This window comes from Lutjanus erythropterus, chromosome 14 (genome assembly GCF_056507025.1).
Source record: "Lutjanus erythropterus isolate fLutEry1 chromosome 14, fLutEry1.hap2, whole genome shotgun sequence".
Lineage (NCBI taxonomy): Eukaryota > Metazoa > Chordata > Actinopteri > Lutjaniformes > Lutjanidae > Lutjanus > Lutjanus erythropterus.
In genome coordinates this window covers 34,047,105-34,070,348 of record NC_139330.1, presented here as the reverse complement: position 1 = coordinate 34,070,348, position 23,244 = coordinate 34,047,105, and the positions used below count along the sequence as shown (strand labels likewise).

The following is a 23,244-nucleotide window of genomic DNA, read 5'->3' as shown; positions in this document are numbered from 1 at the left end:
TGATCAAGTATTATTAAACCAGTTTCAGCGTAACATATATTGGACTTCTGTGTTCTTCTTTCTTCTGATGTATGGGCAAAGGATAAAATCCACGACAGAGTTAATTCTTGATGTAAACAGTATTTTAATAATGAGCAGCAGGTTAGAGGGTTACTTGTACAGTTTACAGCAGTAGTTTTCTGAGAAGAATATCTTTCATATCCAAGCAAATTTGGTGTTGTAACAGGAATATTCCTAACTGAATCAATATCGAATTGAATTGAATTGGGACCTTGTGAATTGAAACAAAGCGATTTTGGAAATCTGAATCAATACCCAGCTCTATTCTCATAACATTAGCCATTATTAACCCTGGATACTATTAGGAGACCAACAGCAAATAAACCAGTGTGCACATGTGGAAAAATCAGTCAGCATGGTATTCTTTGATGTGTTCTTTCTCTTTCTCTTTTAGATGCATTTCTTCATCAAAAGTCGCACAATGTAGATATATTGGATTTTAGTGTGTTTCTACATACATTTTCCATAGTGTTTCATAGAACTGGCACTAAGATATGAACCAAGCAGAGCATTAGAAAGTAGGTTAGTGGTGTAATGAACCCTTTTTCTGTCTTAGTTCCCTTGGTTAAAGAGTAGTCATGCATCAGTGTAGAATGTGAACAGTAAATGCTTTTTCAACTGATATTTAAGCTAGTGCAAGAGCTGCATTGTGTAGCCCTGGGCTGAGGTTAACTCTGGGTTAACAATATGTGTGTGAAAAAGGGAAAACTTATTCTAGGGTTAGCTCTTAGCCCAGGGCTAAGGATAGTTCTGGGGTAGTAATATGCAGCGTGGAAAGCCCTAAAGAGAACTGGGAGACAGGAGTCAGTAGCTTAAGTCCAAGTAAGTCCAGCACACAACACTCAGGAGGTAAAATACTCCTGTGATTCTATCAGCACAAACCGTTATGCAGGTTGTTATAATATACTATGGGATGTAGGGACATATTCGATATGCTCAACTTAACCAAGTTGAATTTCAGGGCAGTAAGTTATCTGATTATCTGATTGTCATCAAGTCCAGAAAACATCCCACGGCAAATCACATGGCTTTAAACATGGAAGCAAGGGAATCTCTTCATGTCTGTTCTGCCCACTTTGGCGTCTGGCCAGTTCCAGTATAAAGCACACATACTGTCCTCATGATGCTGAAGGATGATTTTGTTATTTAAAGGTTTTATTGCATGCATTAGGACACTTGACCCTGTGGAATTTTTTATGCAGCTTTGTGTTACCATCAGTCTCTTTGCCAAAAATGGCCTCAGGTTTCCACTTTCAGTTTCCTCATAAAATGACCATGGATCTCAGCAGTAGCTCCTGCATTACTGTACTCCTCCTGCAATATCTGCTTCAGTCAGTGCTTTTGCTCCTATAGCACATTTTCTCCAGTTTGCAGTTTTTTATCATTTAAATTAAATTTAATTCATCCTAAACATCTTGCTGTTTGGCAGTTTGGTAGTAGATTAATCGGGGACACTGGCCTGCCCTTCATCTGTACGGAGTTACCTCTCACGCCATACCTCCCAGCCATTCAAATCAAGTGAACTGAAAGTGAAGTGAAACTGTAACTGAATTTGAATGAATTTAAAATCAAGTTACTATAAAATCAACAGCAAGTCCAAACCTATCTGAGGTGGAGGTCATGTGCCTGCAGGAATCCAATGCACAATTATGTGGAAGCCCATTTCCATCAATGTGATGAAAAAAGTTACTGTAAGTCATTACTATTAAAAATAATGACTTTCTAAAAATAATGGCTTAGTATCTCAAAAATAATGACTCAGTATTTTAAAATAATGGTAAACTTTTATAGAATAAGGTTTAGTTTCTTGTTTTGAAATACTAAGTTATTATTCTGAGAAAGTTTCCTGTAGTAACTTACAGGAGCTTTTTTCCCTTTATACTGGCAGAATTGGGCTTCCAGACTGCACTTTGATGTCAGGCACTTTATCAGAAGGTGATCCTGTCATTCTAAATTTCTGAGGTTGTGAACCTCAAATGTGCCTTTGGCAAATTAATGAGTCAGAATTTGTGATTTCCTTTGAAACCGCTGAGTTAATTATATCCTCTCTCTGCTCAAGCAGCTGATGTGAGGTTACCCAACAGAATGATTGCCCAACTAGACAGATAATTGGGAAACGAAACAAATGAGGTCAGTGTCACGCTGAAAAGAAACAGGTCAGCCTAAATTCCAGGAATATAATTGCATACCATAGAGCTTTGTACGAAAATTAGGGATGCACTATCTGGATGTTTTTTACGATGTTTACTATCTTCTCACAGCTGATACTGATAAAATAACTGATCACACTTTTCTATTTTAAAAAGCTGATATAATCTGTACTTTCTGCATATCCGAGGGTAAGAGAAGCTCAGATGTGGTGAGCAAAGATGAATGATTTAATATTCCACGTCTCTGACCGAACCAAAAACTGACATCACTATGACAACAAGAGCAAAGGTCAGTTCTGATTCTTCAAATGTTCAGTTAGTTTTTATAGTGATATTCATCAAAAAACTCCACAAACACACTTTGGCTTTTATACAGGGTTCAAAAATAAGCCTTGTCCACGTGCCTGAGGCAAGTAAAATGCCATGACTGGCAAGTAAATCTGGCAACTAAAGAATTTAGCTATTTTGATTAGTAATTTTTTCATGCAAAGAGGAAAGAAATGGCTGTTTTTTGGCTCTTCCTTCCTCTGTTTATTATCACCCCATTGACAAAACAAGACATTTAAAGACATCACCTTGGACTTTGAAGAACTGGAACGATAATTTTCATTATTTTATGGCAATTTATAGACATTGGGACCCTAGATTAAACATGACAATTAACTTAAGTCTTTGTTGCTATTTGATTACCTTGAATAAATAAAATAATATGTACAGGGCCAAATAAAAACTGACTTCAGGCTGTATAAGTGAAAAAGAAGCATTAAACCTAGCATGAAATGCTATTGATCGTCTAATATATACCACTTCTGATATAGACCCATATAGCTGGATAGATGTGTATCGACTGATAAGTATTAGCCCTAATATTTATCATACATGCCTAACTGAAATGTATGAGATGAAGGGCTTTTTAACATCACTGCTGTTTCTTGTTGAAGTTTCAAGATTTCAGCGCTGGTTAATTTGGCAGTCCTCATGGTTGATATGGAAACTGAAAGCATGCGTTCATACTTATTGAGCAGCTACTTTTCACCAGAAATACAACAGTGGAATAACTGGTTTATCTCTTTACAGTGAAACCAAACAAACGGAGGCTGTCTATTGGACATTTTTGATGCGTTGCATTTCCTGTGACTTTATAAAATAAAAGCAGCTGATTTCACTGGTCAAAGCAGCAGCAGTACGACGGTAAATTTGCATTAGCAGTAACTTCACACAGCTCTGACAAAGTGGAGAGAGAGTGAACAATAACAGTGAGGCTGGAATTACACTGGATTAAAAAAAATAATAATAATAAAAACAGACCTAACATGCCAGTGGACACAGCCAACAATGAATACCAAAAACAAAAAACACAACATCAGAATCACACTAAAAATAAAACAAGTACACAATCAAAACTATAGATCCAAATAAACACAAACACACAATGTATGTCATCACAACTAATACATCAAAACAGGCCCAACAACCAAGGTAAGATAAGTGACAGAGAGAAGAAAAATCATTATACGTATATAAATTAAATTGAGGTTCAATAAACAGTCTGGCATTGTACAAAATTTTAAAATAATTGATGTTCAAGAATCAAATGACTAATGTAACCATTTGTCTCTGAAACATGGCCTGATACAACTGAGGACAAGTCTAGTTGGAAGTGCAGCTTCATTGCATTACATATTTTCTGAACTTCCCTCCAAAAGGCAGAAACAACAAGATACCAAAATAGATGAACAGCTGAATCAGATTCTATTAAACAAAAACATTTATCTGACTCAGCAATAACTGCATATAACCGCAATAACAGCAATAATAATAAAGTTTTTAATTTTTTCCTATTAGATAAAACATTCTAAATATTTTTTTTAATTGAGAGAATCTTGTAAATTTGATTTTTTTTTAGTTCTTTAAGTACTACGTTGAACACCTCTTAAAGATTTAGAGCTTATATAGAATTTAGAACAATTCTATTTATCTTTATTTCATTTTAACCATCTTGATGATGGTTAAAAGATGGTCAAGCTAGTTAAAAGGACTGGATTACACACATGCCTTGATTCCTGAGTCCTTCGTGTGTGAAGACAACCTCAACCTAGAAAGAGAATAGTGGACTCCGACAGTGAAAACTACTTCATAAAGAGGTAATTACAGGATGTAAATACAGTTGATGGTTATTTCATAAAAACTGTGGGCCATAAATAGTATTAAAATAATATAAAAAATGATCATGATAAGGACTATAACTTTAAATTAGGGCTGTGTGATACAGTAATAAGACTCATATTGCAATTATTTTGACTGAAATTGATCACAGTATGCGATATGATTAGGGGGAATTACCATTTTTGTATCACAGTTTTAATTTTCACTAAAAAAACTATTAAAATCATGATGATGTGACATTTATTAGGGTCTGTACCAGACGAAAATGTTTTCTTACATCTGGAGAACAAGATTTGTAGACCAGGACATCTCTGCACTGCTACAGTACTTCATTATAATACTGTTTTGTATAGGCTCTGGGATGTGGATGTTGCACTTGGCCATATTGCGTTTTTGATAATTTTGTGATTAATTCAATCAGTCAGACTTTATTTATATAGCACTTTTCATACAAACGATGCAAGAGCTTCATGTAATAATAACAAACAGCCTACTTTAAAACATTTAGAAGTAGAAGAAAAAATAAGAAGAAGTCCGGTAACTAGGTTTTGAACATTTTCTCTGTAGCTGTATGAAGACAGCTGGACTTGCTTGAGGTTCTTTGAGACGTTTCACCTCCCATCAGAAAGTCTCCTTCACTTGTGGTTCTCTTGGCTTTGTGTGTGTTTGGTGTATGTGTGCACATTGTGTGGTCAGTGCACACAATGAGGGGCTGTTTGACTTCGAGGTTGAGTCAGGGTCAGCCCTGCAGTCTTGAATAATGTTGAGCAGTTTTTAGAAAAACTTGCTCAGAGCCTCTGGAGGAGTGAACGTGAGTAAATCACTGATTCAGCAGGACTCTGATAGAAGTGAGGCAGAGGTGAAGAGCAGATCTCACTGTGTGCAGCACATGTGTGGTTTAAAGAGGAGATGTCTCCTGGAAAGTTGAGCTTAAATTTGCCAAGGTGAACAAGAACTGCTGATTTATTTTGATATTTGATATTTTGACATTTTGGCAGCAAAAAAAGTCTTAAGGAATTCCCAAACTACAGCAGTTTGGATGTCAGCAAGAAAAAATTAAAAATCTCTTTGTGTTCTGTGATAGGAAGCAATAAGAGTGATTTACAGACAAATAACATATGACTAATAACACAAAATAATAACTGAACAAAAATTATAAAGCTGTAATAAGAAAAAAAGATGACATCCTGGAAAGCAGGGCTGGGAGAAAAATCAATACAGAACAGTATTGCAATATTTACATGGCAATATTGTATCAATACAAGTATCAAGTATCAAATATTGATCTTTTATTATATAAATTATTGCAATTGCAAGTGTTAATTAAACTTTTGGGTCTAGAATAATACAATCAATTACTTTTTCAGTCCACTAGATGGTGCTGAGTGTTTTTCTGCTGAAGCCAGCAGACGTCAGAGTGATGGGGAGGTTTTTGGTGCTGTGGGGAAGGAGCAGGGAATGTTAATGAAACGCACTCACCCCTCGTTCACTTTGAGCCCAAACTATCATGGATCGCCCGCCAGCTGAAGCTTAGCACTGTACTTCTTTTTACAGTTAATCAGAAATACCTGCTAACTCATTTCAATGAGGCAAAAACATCTTGTGAACTTTGAGCTGCATCAGTTTCTGATTTACAAATGTCTGTTTGTGATCTGTATCGTGAATATCAGAACTATTATTGCTACAAGTTTATGACATCTTGCAAAACAGCTTTTTTTCCATGCATGAAATGTCCATTAATGTGCATTGTCCCCGGTAAATAATAAATGAATGAAGAGTTTTTGCACCAAGTGCATGATTGCAATGCATTGTGGGTGACAGTGAATCGCCGGTGATTTGCTCCCTCAGTCCTCTGAGGGTCGATCTCACCAGGTTCACCTCAGTCTTCCACGCAGATGGAACGACACTTAAGATGGTGTTGTTGGGGGAATTCCCCCGAGGGCAAATGCTGAGGGATGTGAATGAGGGCGCGTTGAACGATTAATGAAACGCAGCGTTGGTCAGTCTGTCTGCTTGGCGCCCGTGTCCCATTTAGCTGCAAGAAAATGACTGAAGTGAGAAAAACAGACGGAAAACTTGAGTAAGAAATTGCAGAGTATCGCAATATATGTTTCACAATACTCAGCATATTGCCAAATGTTTAAAACTTTAATAACATTGTATTGTCACTCAACCATTGTGATCATAACTGGAACAGGGCCAGGTTTTTTCAGGAGAAAGGCGAAAGATAGAAGAAGACAAATAATAAATATGTGAAGGGCCTCAGCAGAACTACCCAGACTATAATTATTTTAATTAATAAATGGATTAATATTATTTTGATAATCCAGTGTTTCCTCTACATTCATTGGCGGCCCGCCACTCCTAAATCCTAGCCGCCACTCCTTCAAATTTCTTTTTTTTCTTCTTCTTCTTTTTTTTTTATTGTTGACGCAAATACACCACCGCCGCATCTCTCCACCTTCAAAACAGACTCCTGTCGGTACTTGCGAGCACTAAGGTAAACTGCAGATAACTATCTTGCTCAGTATGGAAATATACTTGCGCGTGCTCATTTGCATGATGCTAGCGTTGTTTGGGGGGCGCGGTCGTCAAGCACGTCAAGCACCTAGGCAACAGGGCAGAGTCAGAGGAGCGAATTTCAAATGAACAATAAAACAGCGAATTACCGGCCGGAGAAGAGGTAGACGTAAGTTATTAGCTTGAGATAACTCGACATAGATTTTACAAGTTAAACAGACGTTCACAATATGTTGATGACCAGCTAACGTTACGTAACTTATCGGTAGTTTAAGTTAATTTGGCCCGGTGCCAACTCAGTGTCGCTAACGTGAGTAAACTAATTGATAGTATTAGGCTAACGTTAATATCTAAACGCCATTATGTAACAATTGACTGCATTTTTCAGATGAGTTTATTGAAATATTTCTCTAAGAAGAGAAACGGAACGCCTGCCCCCGCTGCTGAAAAAAATCCTAGAGGAAACACTGTGATCTATTAATCGGTTTGGGTCATTTTTTTAAGAAAAAAAAAGTCTAATTCGAGCTTCTTAAATGTCAATATTCTCTGGTTTCTTTCCTCCTCTGACAGTAAACTAAATGACAGTAAATTTATGGACAAAACACTAATACACTGGGCTTTGAGAAACACTGATCAACATTTTTCACAATTTTCTGACATTTTATAGACAAAACAATTAGTCGATTAATCAAGAAAATAATCATTACAGGAAAGATTTGAGAAAGAGGTCCAAACGTGAAGCATATGGACGTACATCAACTGATGAGATGGTGACAGGATTAATTAATTGATGACTTGGGAAAATAATCAACAGAATAATCAGCAATGACAATAATGGTCAGTCACAGCCCTCGTCTCTCATCCACATGGCACAAGGCCTGACTTTTATTCATTCTGCATCACCCAGGACTCAAACACACAGCGTCAGACATCAGGGGCCAGTCATTCAGTCATGATCTCGTTGAGCAACCTGCCTTTGATGGCTTCACACCATGACTCAGGCAATCACCAGGGTTATATGGAAACGCAGATTTTAAACTACTGTCAACAATAAAGTTATCAAGACAAAATTCTTAACTATGAACGCGGCCTTGTGCTGGATCTGTGAAGGCCCGTGATCTCTATTAGCTGAGATATTTCTGTCTCTTGAGACAAACTGTTTGGTACATGAAGGTTCATTTACAGACAGACTGTTAATTATTTCCTCCGTGTGTTCCTCTTTGGTAACTTTGGTTGGGAAATGGGAAGTGGATAGGCAGGGGCAGCCTGTCTCACACCCCCACATGTACGCACACACACACACACACACACACACACACACACACTCATACAACATCAAGCTTGCAGAAATAGTAGAAGATTGGAAACACCTTAGTTATGTGGAGTTTGTTTGAACTGATCTCTGAACTGTTATTTTTTTCATTAAATTGAGTGTGTTGTTGTGTGTCTCTCTGCAGTTGATCGACTCGTTCGCCTGGGAAATCGGCACACTGAAGAAGGAGATGGGAAAAAAGACTAAACCTGCAGAAGGAGACCGCAACGCAGACACACTGCTGGGGTGAGCTCATAGTCTGTCTGTATATAAGACAGTGCTCTGCTTTTGACCATGTGTGTGAATGTGTGTTGTATATTGTTTTTGTATGTCCCAGCCAGTGTTGCCGTTTGATTTAATGTAGTGTCGTTCTCCATGGCTACCAGCAGAGAGCAGCATTAAAAGGCCTTAAATGTTATTTTATGTGAGATGTAGTTTGAAGTGTAATTTCCAGTTACCAACAAACTGATGGTTAAGGGTTAAGTTGAACCAATCTGTTTGGAGTAGTGTGAATTAAAGAACTGAATTCTGTTAAAGGAACTGGAAAACTGCACAAACATAAATCACTCATAGGACAGCATATTATTAAATTCACCAAAAAACTGTTAGAATATGATTCATATCTCTTTGAAATCATTTAGGAAAGAGCAAAGATGTGTTTGTTATACATATATCATGTGTGTGGAACTTTTCCTCTGTGTCTTTGAACCTGGACGACATCTTAAACTTGCAGAAAAACAAGATCCCAGACAAACCTCTGATGATGATGCAAAAAAAACAAACAAACAAACAGTCAAAACGAGTATGTGCATAATCTCAAGTTGACATCAGATTGTGTCCACCACACCTTCGCTAAGACATTTAATGTGTATTTGTAGTCATGAATTCCTCTCGTAAGGGACGGTTTCTGTAGAATTCAGAAAGTACCTGTTTAGTGTAGAGGAAGTGTGAAAGAGGCTGGCCAGCAGAATGAAACACATCAGTTCCAGTTAGTTCATGTGTGCTGGAATTATTTATCAACATTTGTCATCAGTAACTGAATTAGTCATTGGCTGTCAGATTTATTTTTGAATGATGGTTTCTCCTCCGTCAGCACTTTGAACATGGTCACGTTAATGCTGCCAACACATTTGAAAGTTTATACATGAGGGTGTGTATTCAACTTAGTTTACACTATAAACAAGTACATTTACTTCCATCTCATACCTCTGTGTACTTCTGTCCTACTAAAATTTAGAGGTAAATGTATTTATTTGACCTCTATAGTTAATAGTTGCTTTACAGATGAAAAATTTACATACAAAACATAGAATGATATTATGTTTTGCTATAGATGAAACTACCTAACAGTACACATAGCAGTACCCCAACTTAATATATCAATAAACCGCTCCTTACACAGTAATGCACCAGTAACAGTAATCTAATGATATAGGCTTCTGTATCATAGATCATATATATATCATATCATATATATAACAGCATAACACCTGGACACTCAGAACTTTGATATTTTGTTGATTTTGGAGCCCCTTGTGGATAAAACCTGACATGTTTCCATAGCCAAGAGCACAAAATATAATGTCAAGAGTAAAATTATTAGGGATGCTTGATAAATATCAGAGCCAATATGTTATCGGCCAATTCTGCTTGTCACAGCTTTATCTGTCTGTATCAGTATCCGCTGGGGTTTTGGGGATTTTTTTTTTTTATGGCTTTAGATTTTTTTTTATTTAGCAGAAGATATGATAGGAAAGGGGGGGAAGAGAGTGGGCGAATGTGGGAACAAGCAGCAAGGCACCGCAGGCTGCTCCAGAGGCCTCCCAGCCTCAACACATGGGGCACACACACCACCAACTGAGCAACCAGGGCTCCCCAGTGTCAGCGTAAATTAGCGAATAAATATCGGTTATAATAATATCTGATTTGACAGAAGTGTTTAATTTGAATTGTTGCCCAAAATGTTCTATAAAAGCCAAAGTATATTTGCGAAGCTCTTTGATGAAAAACTAGCTGAACATTCACAAAGTCAGAACTGTTTGTTGTTTTTGTTGTTACTGTGGTGTCAGTCAGATTTTGGTCAGTCAGAGCTGTGGAATATTCAGTCATCTATACTTGTTCACTACATCTGAGCTACAGATTATATGAACATCTTTTCAAAATACAAATGTGAAATTCTCAGTTATCTTATCAGTATTGGCCATGAGAAGCAGGTAGTTATTGGTTGTTGAAAAAAAAATCCGTATTGAGTCATCCCTAAAATTATTTAAACAAAAATCTCTCCCTGCTTATTTTCAACTCATTATTGGTACGACTCACTGTAACTTTGCGTTTACCAGCTCCTTCATCTGATTTCAAGGAGAATCTGACAGGGTGGCTGCCATTAAAATCAACTTTATGATGGTCTCATTTGCATCAGAGGCATCATTATTAAATTGGAAACTGTTTCATAACCACTTAAAAACTCAGTTTTAAATATGTTTACAGTGTAATATTGCTACTTTTCCTATAGTATAGCATCCCAATACTTCTGCTGCTGATAAATCAATCCCATAAGGGGAAACAGAAGCGGGAGTTATGATAATTGATTACTGGAGAATTTTGCTGCCCTTGTCTAGACACAAACAACTAATGTGTGACTGAGACTGATTTCAACATTTACAAGAAACTTGGTTTGGTTTTCTTTCCTTCCAAATCTCCTTTGTTTCTGTTTCTCTACATTCTTACAGCATAAAACTGTGGTCATCTATACCTCAAACTGAAACATTAATATGTGACCTGTCAGCAACTATTTGCTTCCACTATTGTCTTCCATCCTGTCTCACTTTACATTAGGGCTAAACACAACGTGAAATATCATGCAAGCATGATGTTTAAGGAGTTGAATTTCTGCTAGAGACAGATTTCATAGCTTCTGATGGACTTTGAGAAAGATGCTGTGGCAGCAGGACAGGGGAGATAAACACGCAGATTTTCTATTTCTATTTCAATCAGGAGAGGCTTCAGTGTATGTAGTATATTTGATTGACATGTGCACAATCAAGATGTGAAATGTGAAAAGTCTTTGGCGGCATCATGGTTTGTGATGTCATCATGTATGAGGGAGAAGCAAAGCTGTGATTAGAAAAGGAAACCCCCCGATGGAGTCTAGATATTGGTGGTGGGACCAGATATGAAGAACTGGAGGAGAATGGGGTGGAGTGTTGCAACCAGCCTGCGCTGACATGAGCAGAGAGGAGAACAGATTTAAAGTTTTGATGGCAACAACATGATTGGCTGATCAGGATTGTAGCTAAATCTGGATGTTAACTTTAAGAGTGAATGCCCATGGAGGATAAGTGGGTAGAGAGAGAGTTGTAAATGAATGAGGCATAAAGGTAAGTTTCCTGATAGATCATCAAAAATGAATTAATACTGCCGTCAAAATAAAGAACTACTGTTCTCTGCAGGCTCAGACGTTCTCACTGCTCTCTTTTTGGAATCTTTCCTCTCCAGGAAGGATGACAAACCAGAGATTGTTATGGATTTGTATTTTTTATTTGTTTCACATCCTGCTACACAGCAGCTTTTTGACTTTTTAGCTATCTGTAGTTTTATATGAAAGGGGGTGTGGCCTAGACGACTGTATTGCCGGTCTGATGTATTGTTTGGCAAAATTATGTTGTAGGCTTTCCTCACAAAATCGTAGCTGCTGATTAGACTTATTAGTGGATTTAATTGTCAAAAATGAAGCACAATCATTTTCATTTCTGATTTTTCCAGTTTAAAAATTTTTTTTTATTATAGTGTTTGTATTGTATTATTGTTCTCACTGCTGTCCACAGTTAGTTCATTTTAACCTGCGCCCCTCTCTGTGAATTTACACAAATATATTTTTTATCCATTGCTACACTCTTTTGCAGGCTTCTAGCGGGAACACACATCGCAGTTGTTCTGATTATAAATATGATTTGCTGGCTGGTCAACAGTTGGAAGATGAAATCATGCAGTGTGTCCTGTTTCATTTTAATTTTAAGTGATTTTAATCACCTCTCCTCACAGTCACTGCTTGTGATTATTTTTATTTTAAGTATGTTTGATATTTATGAGTGTGAGAAGAAGAGTGGATAGTTTAGTGTACAGACTGGAGGAATAAAAAAATGGCTGAAAACAGAAAGCTGTTCAGGGTAATTTAGCAAAAACATTGCTTTCCATCCAGGCAAACTCTTTGTGATGAATGTCTGTTTAATTTTACTTTCATTTCTTAGGAAAATATAACGAATTAGTCATCCCTCTGGTGTGATCGTATTATGTGATCTTGTAAAACAACATTCATCACTCCCAAAAGGAAATCAACACATCCGATTTTGCAAAATGCATACGCCTTTCCTTTAAAACTTTCCCTAGGAAATGGGAATTCTTCCTTCCAGAGAGTCTGTTTTGGCGTACTTGCATTGTTGTCTGTAGGGCTTATACACACTGTCCAAGACCAGAAAAACAGACCAACAAACCAGAAATCTGATAATGAACAGGAAACTAAATTTTGTCATAAATTGGGAGAAATGCAGGAGAATTGTGATCCCGAGAGGAAATAGGAAGAGGGTGATGAAAATCTGGAGTCTCCTGGGAAAGTCGGGAGGGTTAGCTAGTATGGTTTTGGTACAGGAACAAGTAAGTATTCAGGTTCTTACTCGATAACTTGACCCTAATCATTGTCTACCTATTGCCCTGTGTGTTGTCTCAGTGTTAACTCAGTCAGTCACTATGTGTTCTTTTGTACAGCCAGGACTTTTTACTGTGTGTTTTGGTAGAAATAGTCATTATGTGTGTGTCCAGTCTTTGTAGCTTCACAATATTTGTAAAGCCTGTCGCTAACTTAAAATAAATAAACTGTGTGTTCTCCTCTTACAGAGAAATTGCTTTCATCTCGCCAAAAATAAAGTCATGATTAATGTTGATATCAACACTGGAGTCAGTCTGACATCCTGTGAATGTTCTTCTATTTGTTTGATCTTGATTTCAGGCTGGGTGAAGAAGTGGGCGGCCTCTTCCTGCAGGCTTCACCTCGTGCTGGGATGGGAGCAGGGCTGGCCGGAGCGAGAGATTCGGGCTACGACTCCCTCCACCGGCGACTCAGCGTTCTGGACAGACTGGCGCACACGCACGCTGTATGGCTGCAGCTGGGCCTCAGCCACCAGGATGCCGCACGTATACTGCAGAACCAACCCACCGGGGTGAGAGAACAACGCACACTGTGGCTTCTTCTATCCAACAGCTTTCACTTTTATGTATAAGTTTCACTTCTTACATACAGACGAGCAGGAACAATAACTTCTACAGTAATAGTATGATACACTACAAGCTACGTGGGCTGTGTGGGTGTAATAACCACACTATGAACTTCACTAGGCACTGTGTCATACTGGTACATTATTATGTAAGTGAATGTATATGTAATAGGTAGGGCTGTAGTGATCAGAGTTAGGAGGGCTACTTTAAAAATGTGTTACAATACAGTTACTAATTACCTGTTAGTCAGTAAAGTAATCAAAGTATCACAATATTATAGTATTGTAATGTAACTTGGTTACTTTAGGATAGTGTAAAATATAGTGAAACTTTAGGGCTGCTATTATCAATTATTTTCATTGTCGATTAATTGGTCTGTTATTTTCTTAATTAATCATTTAGTAGTTTGATCCATGAAATATTAGAAAATGGTGAAAAATGCTGATCAAAGCTCAAGATGATGTCCTTAAATGTCTTGTTTTGTCCACAACTCAAAAATATTCAGTTTGCTGTCAGAGAGGAGCAAAGAAACCAGAAAATATTCACATTTAAGAAGCTGGAATCAGAGCATTTTGACTTTTTAAAATTATAATATGATTCAATAAGATTAATTGATTTTCAAAAGAGATGAATTTGATAGTAGATTGTTCTATTCATTGTTAGGTTTATTAGTTTGTCCAGCTGTTCCTTCCTTTGTTGTGCACAATTAACTGATTTATTAATTGATTTAACACAAAATGTTGAAATTTCCACCCAGTGAAGCATTTTTTCACTAGAGGTCATGATAATGAATTAGCAGCTGTGTGTGCACTGTGTATGGTAGTGTATCGTTCTTTATTTTGAAATTGTAATCCTACTAATATCCCCAATTTGACTACATGTATCTGTAATCTGATTACATTTTTCTTATCTGTAACTATAAGGGAATCCAGATCCAGGTTCTCCCCAAACTGGGTCATGATAAAGGATGCGACGACTGATCCCACAATCCAGCAGTGTCTTAATTTGCATTTCTTTTTCTCAACCTGAACATCTTCTGCCACTAAATAAAGTAAAGAGCTGACAGGATGTTTGTTCACTGCCAGCAGTTTAAGCAGGGATGATCTATGATGATGGTCTATAGTTGATCAAATAAGGACACATGTATTATCAAACTACTATCTCTGTTTTCAAACTGCAGTAAGGTACCTTATGTGTATAAAAATCCAATCATTCAATCACAAATGTTGTCACTTATTTTACTTACATAGATCTGAATTGTACTAAAACATAATCACATTGTATCTAGTAATTTTTTTTCTTTGATCTGAAGCCTCAATAGTTTCAAGACTTAAACATTAAAAAATAATCAGCTATATCAGGAGTTTTTGGTTTGATTGACAGAGCTTGCAGTATAAGCCAACACTATTGATTCAAATATTTCTAAATCCTGATTGGTGCATAACAAAAGCTTTTCCCATCTGAGCCCTGCCCTCTTTAAACTAGATGGAAAGTCAAATGCAAAAAATATAAATCTTTCACGTGAAGCAACCTAAACTTTTTCAGTTTTTGCAAACAAATCTTTTCATGTTAGACCAGTTAGCTCACAGTAAGAAGCTGATTGAGTTCTGTAGCCTATTTTTGCAGATAAAGATTAGGTTATACTAATATTATTAGGAATATACTATTTGTTAATTATACAATATTTTTAGCTGCAAAGGATTATTTCTTACTTGTGTGATCCAAACATTTCCAATACCTCAGAGAGCTGTTGTGTCAGATCTGTTGAAAAAAGAAGGAGAGAACATGTTTTTATCCAACAAAGTATTCTGCTTGGTGGTGTCTCACACTGGTGACTCACTTGTTGCACACAAAAGTTTGCACGTAACTGTAGAGATGCTAAGGTTTTGTGCAATACTTTTTTCCTTTTTATTGTTTTCAGGGTGATGATATCATAAAAAATGACAACAGACACCAGAATTGTCATTTGAAAACCTCAATAAAAACTTTAAATGTAAAAATATGGTCTTTACAGCCTTTAGGGACTTTTTCAAGAAGAGCCATTGAGTTAAGTACACATAATAATTAATAATGGAAAAAAGCATTAAAGTAAAGCAGGTTAAGTGTGTAACATTTAAGAGGAACTAATATTCTTACAGATGTTTTCATTAGTGTGTAATAACCTGAAAATAAGAATTGTCTTTGTTACCTTAGACTGCGCTCTCTATATCTACAGAGGGGGCAGGTCCTCCTCCATGGAGGCTGCCATGTTGCACTGCCATGTTTCTACAGTAGCCCAGAGTGGACAAGCCAAACTCTGGCTCTAGATATGGCCTTTCATGGTGTGCTGAGTTTCACGGCCACCGTAGTTTCTCCTCCAGGCTCAGCAGATGAATTGGTTGAGATCTACTAGTTCACCACTAGATAACACTGGTCCTGTAAGCTGTGTCCTATGATCAACGCTGTTCAACCATGCAAAATATCATTGTAGCTAATCAGATTCAGAATCAGATTTATTGACCAGCTACTATAAGTGTACACACACAAGGAATCTGACTCTGATGATATTAATCTTCTTAGACACGGTTCAGTTTACAGGGAGATAGAAATATACAAAGAGCTGACAACAAAGCTGAACAAAGAAAGGTAAAGTAAAATGATATTTTACAAAGAAAGGTAAAATATGTACACACAAGTAGCTGACAAATAGGTGTATATAATACACAATAAAGCAACAGTAAAGCAACAATTCTTTACTACATAATAATGTCATATACAAGTGACGTGTTCTGTAGATTGCAAACAAATACAAACAGTGCAAAAGCATCAATACTGAATAGGTGAAATGCTAGATTACTTTATATACATGAAGTGGGTGGTTATACAGTATAGGCATGTATATATACAACTTTTTATACAGTAACCCGTGGAAGATAGATTGATAATGGCTGCATTCTCAGTAATATGGTAAATATATACTGATACAATGTCTTGATGTAATTTTTATACCTAAATAATACATCTAAAGTACATAGATCTAGGTAAATGCATCCATTTTGGAAGAAACATAAATAGACTCCAGTAGTACATCAGTACCTCTGTAAAGTGTATGTTCTGATTGGATGTTTCCTTTTCTGGCCTGCAGACATTCGTGGTGAGGAAGTCAAGCAGCCTGCAGAGGAAAGTCATATCTCTCCGCATGGACAAAGACTCTGCAGCTCCAGTCAAAGACTTCCCTGTGAAGGAGAGCCAGTACAGTAAGCATCCATGAACTCTGACCGCATGTGTTTTTTTTTTTTCTCTCTGTTTTTTCTGACATCAGGTTCAGTCAGGTTTCTAAGTCCTCCTCCAGGAACATAAGCCATTAGACAGAGGAATGAAGTGAACAGGTTATTGCTGGAAATACACCCTTAATAAATATGTCAGTGTCCAGCCCTCAGGGGTTGGCTCAGCTCTGCAGCTGGAATTCCCGGGCTGCTGTAATTATGCAGCCGAGATCATGGACAGAGTTCTTATAGCAGAAGGCATGTTTACAATGCACAGAAACATGCAATTATTATACAGGCCTGAATCATAAATATAAATACAGACCTCTATAAAGCTGTTGGTTCTCCAATGCAACAAATGGCGTTTTGAACAAGAATAATGGGAACCCATCCAGGCCAAAAGCAGTTTTGCCTCCCCAAGTTTCGTATTTGCTTCAAATGTGGGTGCATTGCATATGTTACTGTGAAGGGTAACCAAGACTGTTTGAAAATGTAGAAATGTTTGACATTGCATGCATTCCAGATTTTGTTGAAGTTTGATTCACCAAGAAATGGTGAAACTGACAACAAGTTGGGACTTACAGCTGCCTCATGATCATTGACTCACACATAAATTGTAGCCACAAAGTTTTCCTTAAAGCAACTTTTACTGTGAATAGCATCATAACCAATAACTTACACACTTAGGCAAATATATTTACATGTAAACTTGTGCTGGGAGTGAAGTAGTTTTTAATGAAAGGGCTCATGAAAGGTAAATAGTCAGTTTGCATCAGCAGTATCTTAGCTCAGCTCTGATGCAGCTGAAAGTGATCAGTAAACAGTAAAATAAGGCTGATATGTGAAAGGACAAACAGGACCACAGTAGTGAAACTACACTCAAAACCACACAGTGATTCAGTCAGAGGCTACAAAAGGACTGAGAGACTTTTACAAACAGAGCAACACATGGTTTGAACATATCAAGATCCAACTTATTTTTAGGGGTTAGACTGTCGAGGATTGTCCCTGCTACCCAAGGCTGGCCTGAAGCATTGGTGAACTAAGTGCCTGCTTAGGCCCCTCCTCAGAGCACTTGAAATTTCTCACAAGAGAGCATGAAATGTTTTTCTTTTCTTTCTTTTTTGTCCTATATTATGTCAATAGTAATAATACAAAAACATAGTATTATGTTAACAGGCTGGCTAGCAGTTACTGTTGATTTGATCAGTTCCTTCTGCTTCTGTCAGAGCTAGTGTCTCGTTCATGTGCACTATAATGTAGCACAGTCAGACAGGTTACAGTCCTCCCTCTGTCAGCCAAGGGGCCCCCATGTTAATGGATAGATAATGTCAGTGGATGGATTTGATTGGCACATGTGCTGCAGCAACTGTCCAAACAACCATCATACTTCTTAAGTATGATAGAATGTTGAGAAAAAAGAAGTATAACACACAGAGGACCCTACACACTGTTAAAGCAGCGTGACAGGACAAATAGACAGAAATATTTTCACACAAACAAAGGAATAACTTTATGTGTCACTTTGCTGATTTCACAAGAGGCGGCAAATGATTGAAATGATTTGACGTAGACAGCATTTGACAAAGTTAATAAAGCTTCTCCTAACTCAGCAACTCACAATTCTCTGCCATTTTGAAAGGGAGTCTGGTACTTTCTCCACAAGTGACAATGGAGCAGAGTGTGGTTACTGTACTCTTTAGATTGTGCTCCTGCTTCCTTTTAGTGTGGTTATGGCCAATAACATAATATACACCATTTCCCTTTCTCTGTGTCTCTAATAACTTTGTGCACTGCTTTTATATCTTATTGTTGTGAGCCTGTGTGTGAATATTGTGTGTGTGCCTTCAGGATATTGTTGAGACCTCTGATTTAAGGTCTGAGAAAAAATCCTTAATGAGTTTTGTTAAACTATGTATTAGAGCAATTAAGAGCAAAATTGATTGATAATCCACTATTAAATTTAAAGTTAACTATTTTGATAATTGATCAGAATAGTCAGTAAGTGATCGAAATGTTTTAATTATAAATTCTAAATTCTATTTATTAATTAAGCATAATTTTTAAAGAACAAAATATCCAAATACTTGGAGTTTTGCTTCTTAAATGCAAATTCTCTTTTTTTTTTGGTCCGCTATGCAAGTAAACTGAATTTCTTTGAGTTGTGGACAAACAAGACATTTAAGGACATCATCTTGGGCTTTGGGAAACAATGATCAACATTTTATATTGTTTTATGGACCAAAAAACTAATCAATTAATCAAGAAAGTAATCAATAGATTAATTGATAATGATAATAACTGTTAATTGCAGCCCTTCTATATATATAGTTTATAGTTGTGTTTCATAGTTCTCGGCTCCAGGCAAAGTAAGGAGGCCCCCAAATAAAATCTTGCCTAAGCCCCCTGTTGTTTAGAGCCTGACCTGCTGATACCAAACAGGACCGCAACAGTGCAGCATAGCAGTGTTTCTCCTGCTATGAGGACACATTTCACACACAAGAATTCATGGCTTGATGTGGCTCTGCGTGATTAAAACCAAATCAATCAGCATATGGAAACATTTCTAAAATAGACACAAAAACACATGTGCTTTAAATGAGCCCTCCAGCAAGAAACATCCCCTGTTGTCTGTCCAGTATTTCCACTTGTGATGCGTCAAAGGCTTCGACATGTGTCTCTGTCTGTGAGATGTCCTAGAGGCTCCACTTTGCAACTGACATCTTCCTCTTCAGTCAGGCCATCTATATTGTGTACTGCTAATTCTTTTCCCCTTTGTTGTGTTCTATTTTTAGCTGCCTGAAAAACAGGAATTTTTCTGAAGCTTTGAGCAAATGTCAGAATGTGCAGTGAATGTTTGGTGTATTGCTCTTGCACCTGTGTGTGCTGACACTTGTCTCTGTCTGCACCAGACCGGAATTTCCAAATGCTTACCTAGTGAGAGTATGTGCTACGTGTGAGTCACCACCCACTGCAGCCTTTACCGCCTTTTGTCTTATCTGCTGACTACTGGTAAAAGGTGTAGTTGATGTTTCTCTTAGCGCCTGAGGAGAACAAGACACAAGAAAAAACACATGGTGGTCAATTCAGTGAGAGAGACAAGCAATGCAAAAGATAACTAGTAGGTTCTTAATCAATTGTTGTAATTTGACTCCTTCCTTTATTTGGCTGCAATTTGATTTGACCATGTAAATGCAAAACTTTTTTTTGTATAAAGAATTATCTGTTACAGAGGTAACTTCCACAAGAACTCTAGTTTCTTGTCTTTTCTAAACCTTAAGGCACAAAGACTGGCACAATAACACACATTTTCAGTGGTTGTTGGGCTCCACCAAGGTTGCCCCTTGTCTTCCAGTCCTGAGTGTGGTCTTCATGGACAGGATCTCTAGGTGCAGCCGGGTGAACAGAGTAACTGGTTTGGGAACCTCAGGACTGTGTCTTTGCTTTTTGCAGATGATGTGATTATGTTGGCATCATCAGACCATGACCTCCAGCATGCATTGGGGCAGCCAGCCAGCCAGCCAGAATAAGAGTCAGAACCAGGTCTGGGGTCATGGTTCACGCTAGGCTGGGAGTGAGCCGGGTGCGGCAGAAGCAGTAATGCAGGTGTTGTACCAGGCAGTTGCCTTTGAAGAGGCAGCTAAGCTGGGAGGGAAAGCCTTTGACCTACCAGTCAATCTACGTTCCAATCCCAGTGGTCATGAGCTTTGGGAGGTGACCAAAAGAACGAGATCACAGATACAAGTGGCCAAAATGAGTTTCCTTCGTAGGGTGACTGGGTCCAGCCTTGACAGAGCTCAGAAGACAACTGCTGCTCCTTCATGTCAAGTGGTGCCAGCTAAGGGGGTCTGGCATCTGATTAGGATGCCTCCTGGGCATCCTCCTTGTGAGGTTTTCCGGGCATGTCCAACCGGGAAGGAAAGACCGGTTTTCTTGTATCATATTTCATAATTTTACTGGTTCCCGAATCAACATGGTTTTCTAATGTTGGTCTGTTTTCAGTCAGAACATTTAGTAAGACTAATGCAAAACATGTAAACTTATGCTAGGAGATAGGAGTTATTATAATTAATCTGTGGGTATGCAGATCACCTTGAAGAGGTCTAAGAGTCTACAGATGTACTAGCCACTCTGTGAGGCTGTGCTTTGAGCTTGCTACCATTACAACACTGACAATGTTAAGCAGGTATGGTGTTTATCATGTTCATTCACTGTACATTAGCATGGTTCAGTAGCACAATTAGCACAAAACACAACAAGTAGTGCTGTGGCTGATTGGAACATCATTAGATTTGTGGATATTTGGAGGTATTTGGAAGTAAAGGACCAATTAAAACTTTGACCTGCTGTTGGTGTCAGATGAAGGTTTATATATGTAGCAAATTTAATGACAATCTATCCAACACATGTCAAGATATAGTTCACTTAAAACCAAGATGGTGGACTGATATTGCCATCCATAATATCATGCTACTACCACAACTAATGATCTGTTTAGTGCTTCTGTTTCTGTCTGTGTTGTTCAGTCAGTGTCAAGCTGACCTGTATCGCACCAGGAGCAAACTCAAGTGTGGAGTGTGTTGCAATAAATGACTTGTTGAGATGATTTTCTGTTGTATTGTATGTGACTCATTTTGTTCAGTATTAAAGTGTGGTGGGGCCTGTTAGAGCTTGTGTTCTTCAACAGAAAACGGCTGTTCTGAGTTTAGTAGGCTTGTTGTGTGTGCCGGATATAAGGACATTGTTTGTGCAGGTGGGGCAAAGAAGTCCGATGTTCCGTGAGTCAGAGTACAAAATCTCAGTGGTTTGAACGGTTTGGTCTAAAGTGCTAAACCATACTAAATCACACGGTTAGTTCAGACCAGGTTTTGATCGGGAACTGTTACACCACACCTTGGTGATTTTTTTATGGAACTGAAATATGTTTTGAGACATTGCTTCACTGTAAAATTACTGCCACAAAACATGTATGATGGCAAAAAGTACTGGAAACTCAGTGTAAGCAAGTAAAATGAAAGACTAGTATTAATAAAATTAAAAGCACGATTTAATTTAAGTTTGCATTTACAGTTTGATAAAAACATTGATTAGTGCAGCTGTACAAAATAAATGCATTATTTGTCAGTGTATTAGATGCCTAGTTTACTGGCTTCAAATCATGAATCAGCTAGTATGTATTTAGCCTGATAAATATCAGTAGTTAGTAAGTGTATATTAATAATAACATCAACTGCTTTGTTGAATTAGCTTACTTGGTGTTAAGCTAGTTGACAAAGCTAAAATCCAGCTGTTTAGGTTACTTTAGCTGACACCGTTCAAGCAGCACCTCCTAATACATCTAGTAGTGGTTAGTGTCATGTTTCCATCAATGCATTTTTTAATAGGAGATGGAAACATCTTTTCTGAATAAGTTCTGATTTTTCCATTTGAAAGAAGAAGATGCTGTTTCCCCTCTCAATATGTACAGCCCATGAAAGAATAATTACAAGTAGCACAGTTGCAAAAAAAACAAACAGATGACCTCTTTCCATTTTTCTCTCACAGATGGCGAAGGCAACTGGTTTTGTTTATTCTTCCTCTCTGAGGTTTATTGGCAGTTGGCAAACAGCTGCTTTGTTTCTGGTTTGGGACGTGTATTTCTTCTCCTCTTGGTATCACAGCCTCTAACCACTGATGAAACTTTTCTTTGCAAAGTTTATTTGCACCAGTCCTTTTGATAGAAATGAGCCTGATTCACCTGACTTTTTTTTTTGCAGATTAATTCGCCTTACAATTTGGTAGAAACATGGCTAATGACAAAAGCTAGAAAAGCCAATGATAACACTATTTTCTTGTGCCGCAGTAACTTGAACTTGGAAACTTCTAATCTTTTTTTTTTTTTAAATACATTTCTTTATTAATTTTCAACTTTTAACACATAACATCTCTTTTCAGCATAAATTGTTAACATTATGGGATTCCCTTGAGGAAACTTCTAATCTTAAAGGCACAGTTCACCCTACAATCAAAAATATATATTTTTTTGGCTTGTAGTGCTGTTTGTCCACCTTTACTGTTTGGTGTGAGTTGCAGAGTTTTGCAGTTATCAGCTGTAGAGATGTCTGCCTTCTCTCCAGTGTAATGGCACAATTAAAAAAAAATGAAACACTCATCAGCAATGTTTCTTTCTAGAAATCATGACCTGAGTACTCAAGATAAGATAAATCAGACCTTGTTGTGAGCAGTTTCATGCAGGAACTACTTTCTTCCTGCAGTCGAATCTAGTGGAACTACTTTCTTTCTAGTAGAAAGAAAGTAGTTCCTTCATGAAACTTTTCACTACAAGGTTTGTGGATTATCTTGAGTAACTCTGTCATGATTTTTCGAAAGAGATACTGGTTTTGAATTTTGTTGGATGAAAAATGGCATTTAATCCCATTACACTGGAGAGAAGGTAGACATCTCTGCTGAAGATACTTGTATCTCCAAAACTCTGCAACTCAATCCAAAAGATATAGATGGATAAACAGCACTACAGGCCTGG

The 23,244-nt window shown here is 37.5% G+C and overlaps 1 protein-coding gene across 1 annotated transcript in view; it reads left to right on the top strand.

Moving 5' to 3' along the window:
* The window catches only part of LOC146315858 (ras and Rab interactor 2-like), a 56,171-nt gene that overhangs the window by 1,687 nt on the left and 31,240 nt on the right, over positions 1–23,244 (top strand). Inside the window, exons 2-4 of the mRNA XM_084735620.1 lie at positions 8,354–8,454; positions 13,211–13,421; positions 16,601–16,712. Of these exons, the coding sequence (XP_084591746.1) occupies positions 8,354–8,454; positions 13,211–13,421; positions 16,601–16,712 (424 nt within the window). The remainder of the gene's footprint in view (positions 1–8,353; positions 8,455–13,210; positions 13,422–16,600; positions 16,713–23,244) is intronic.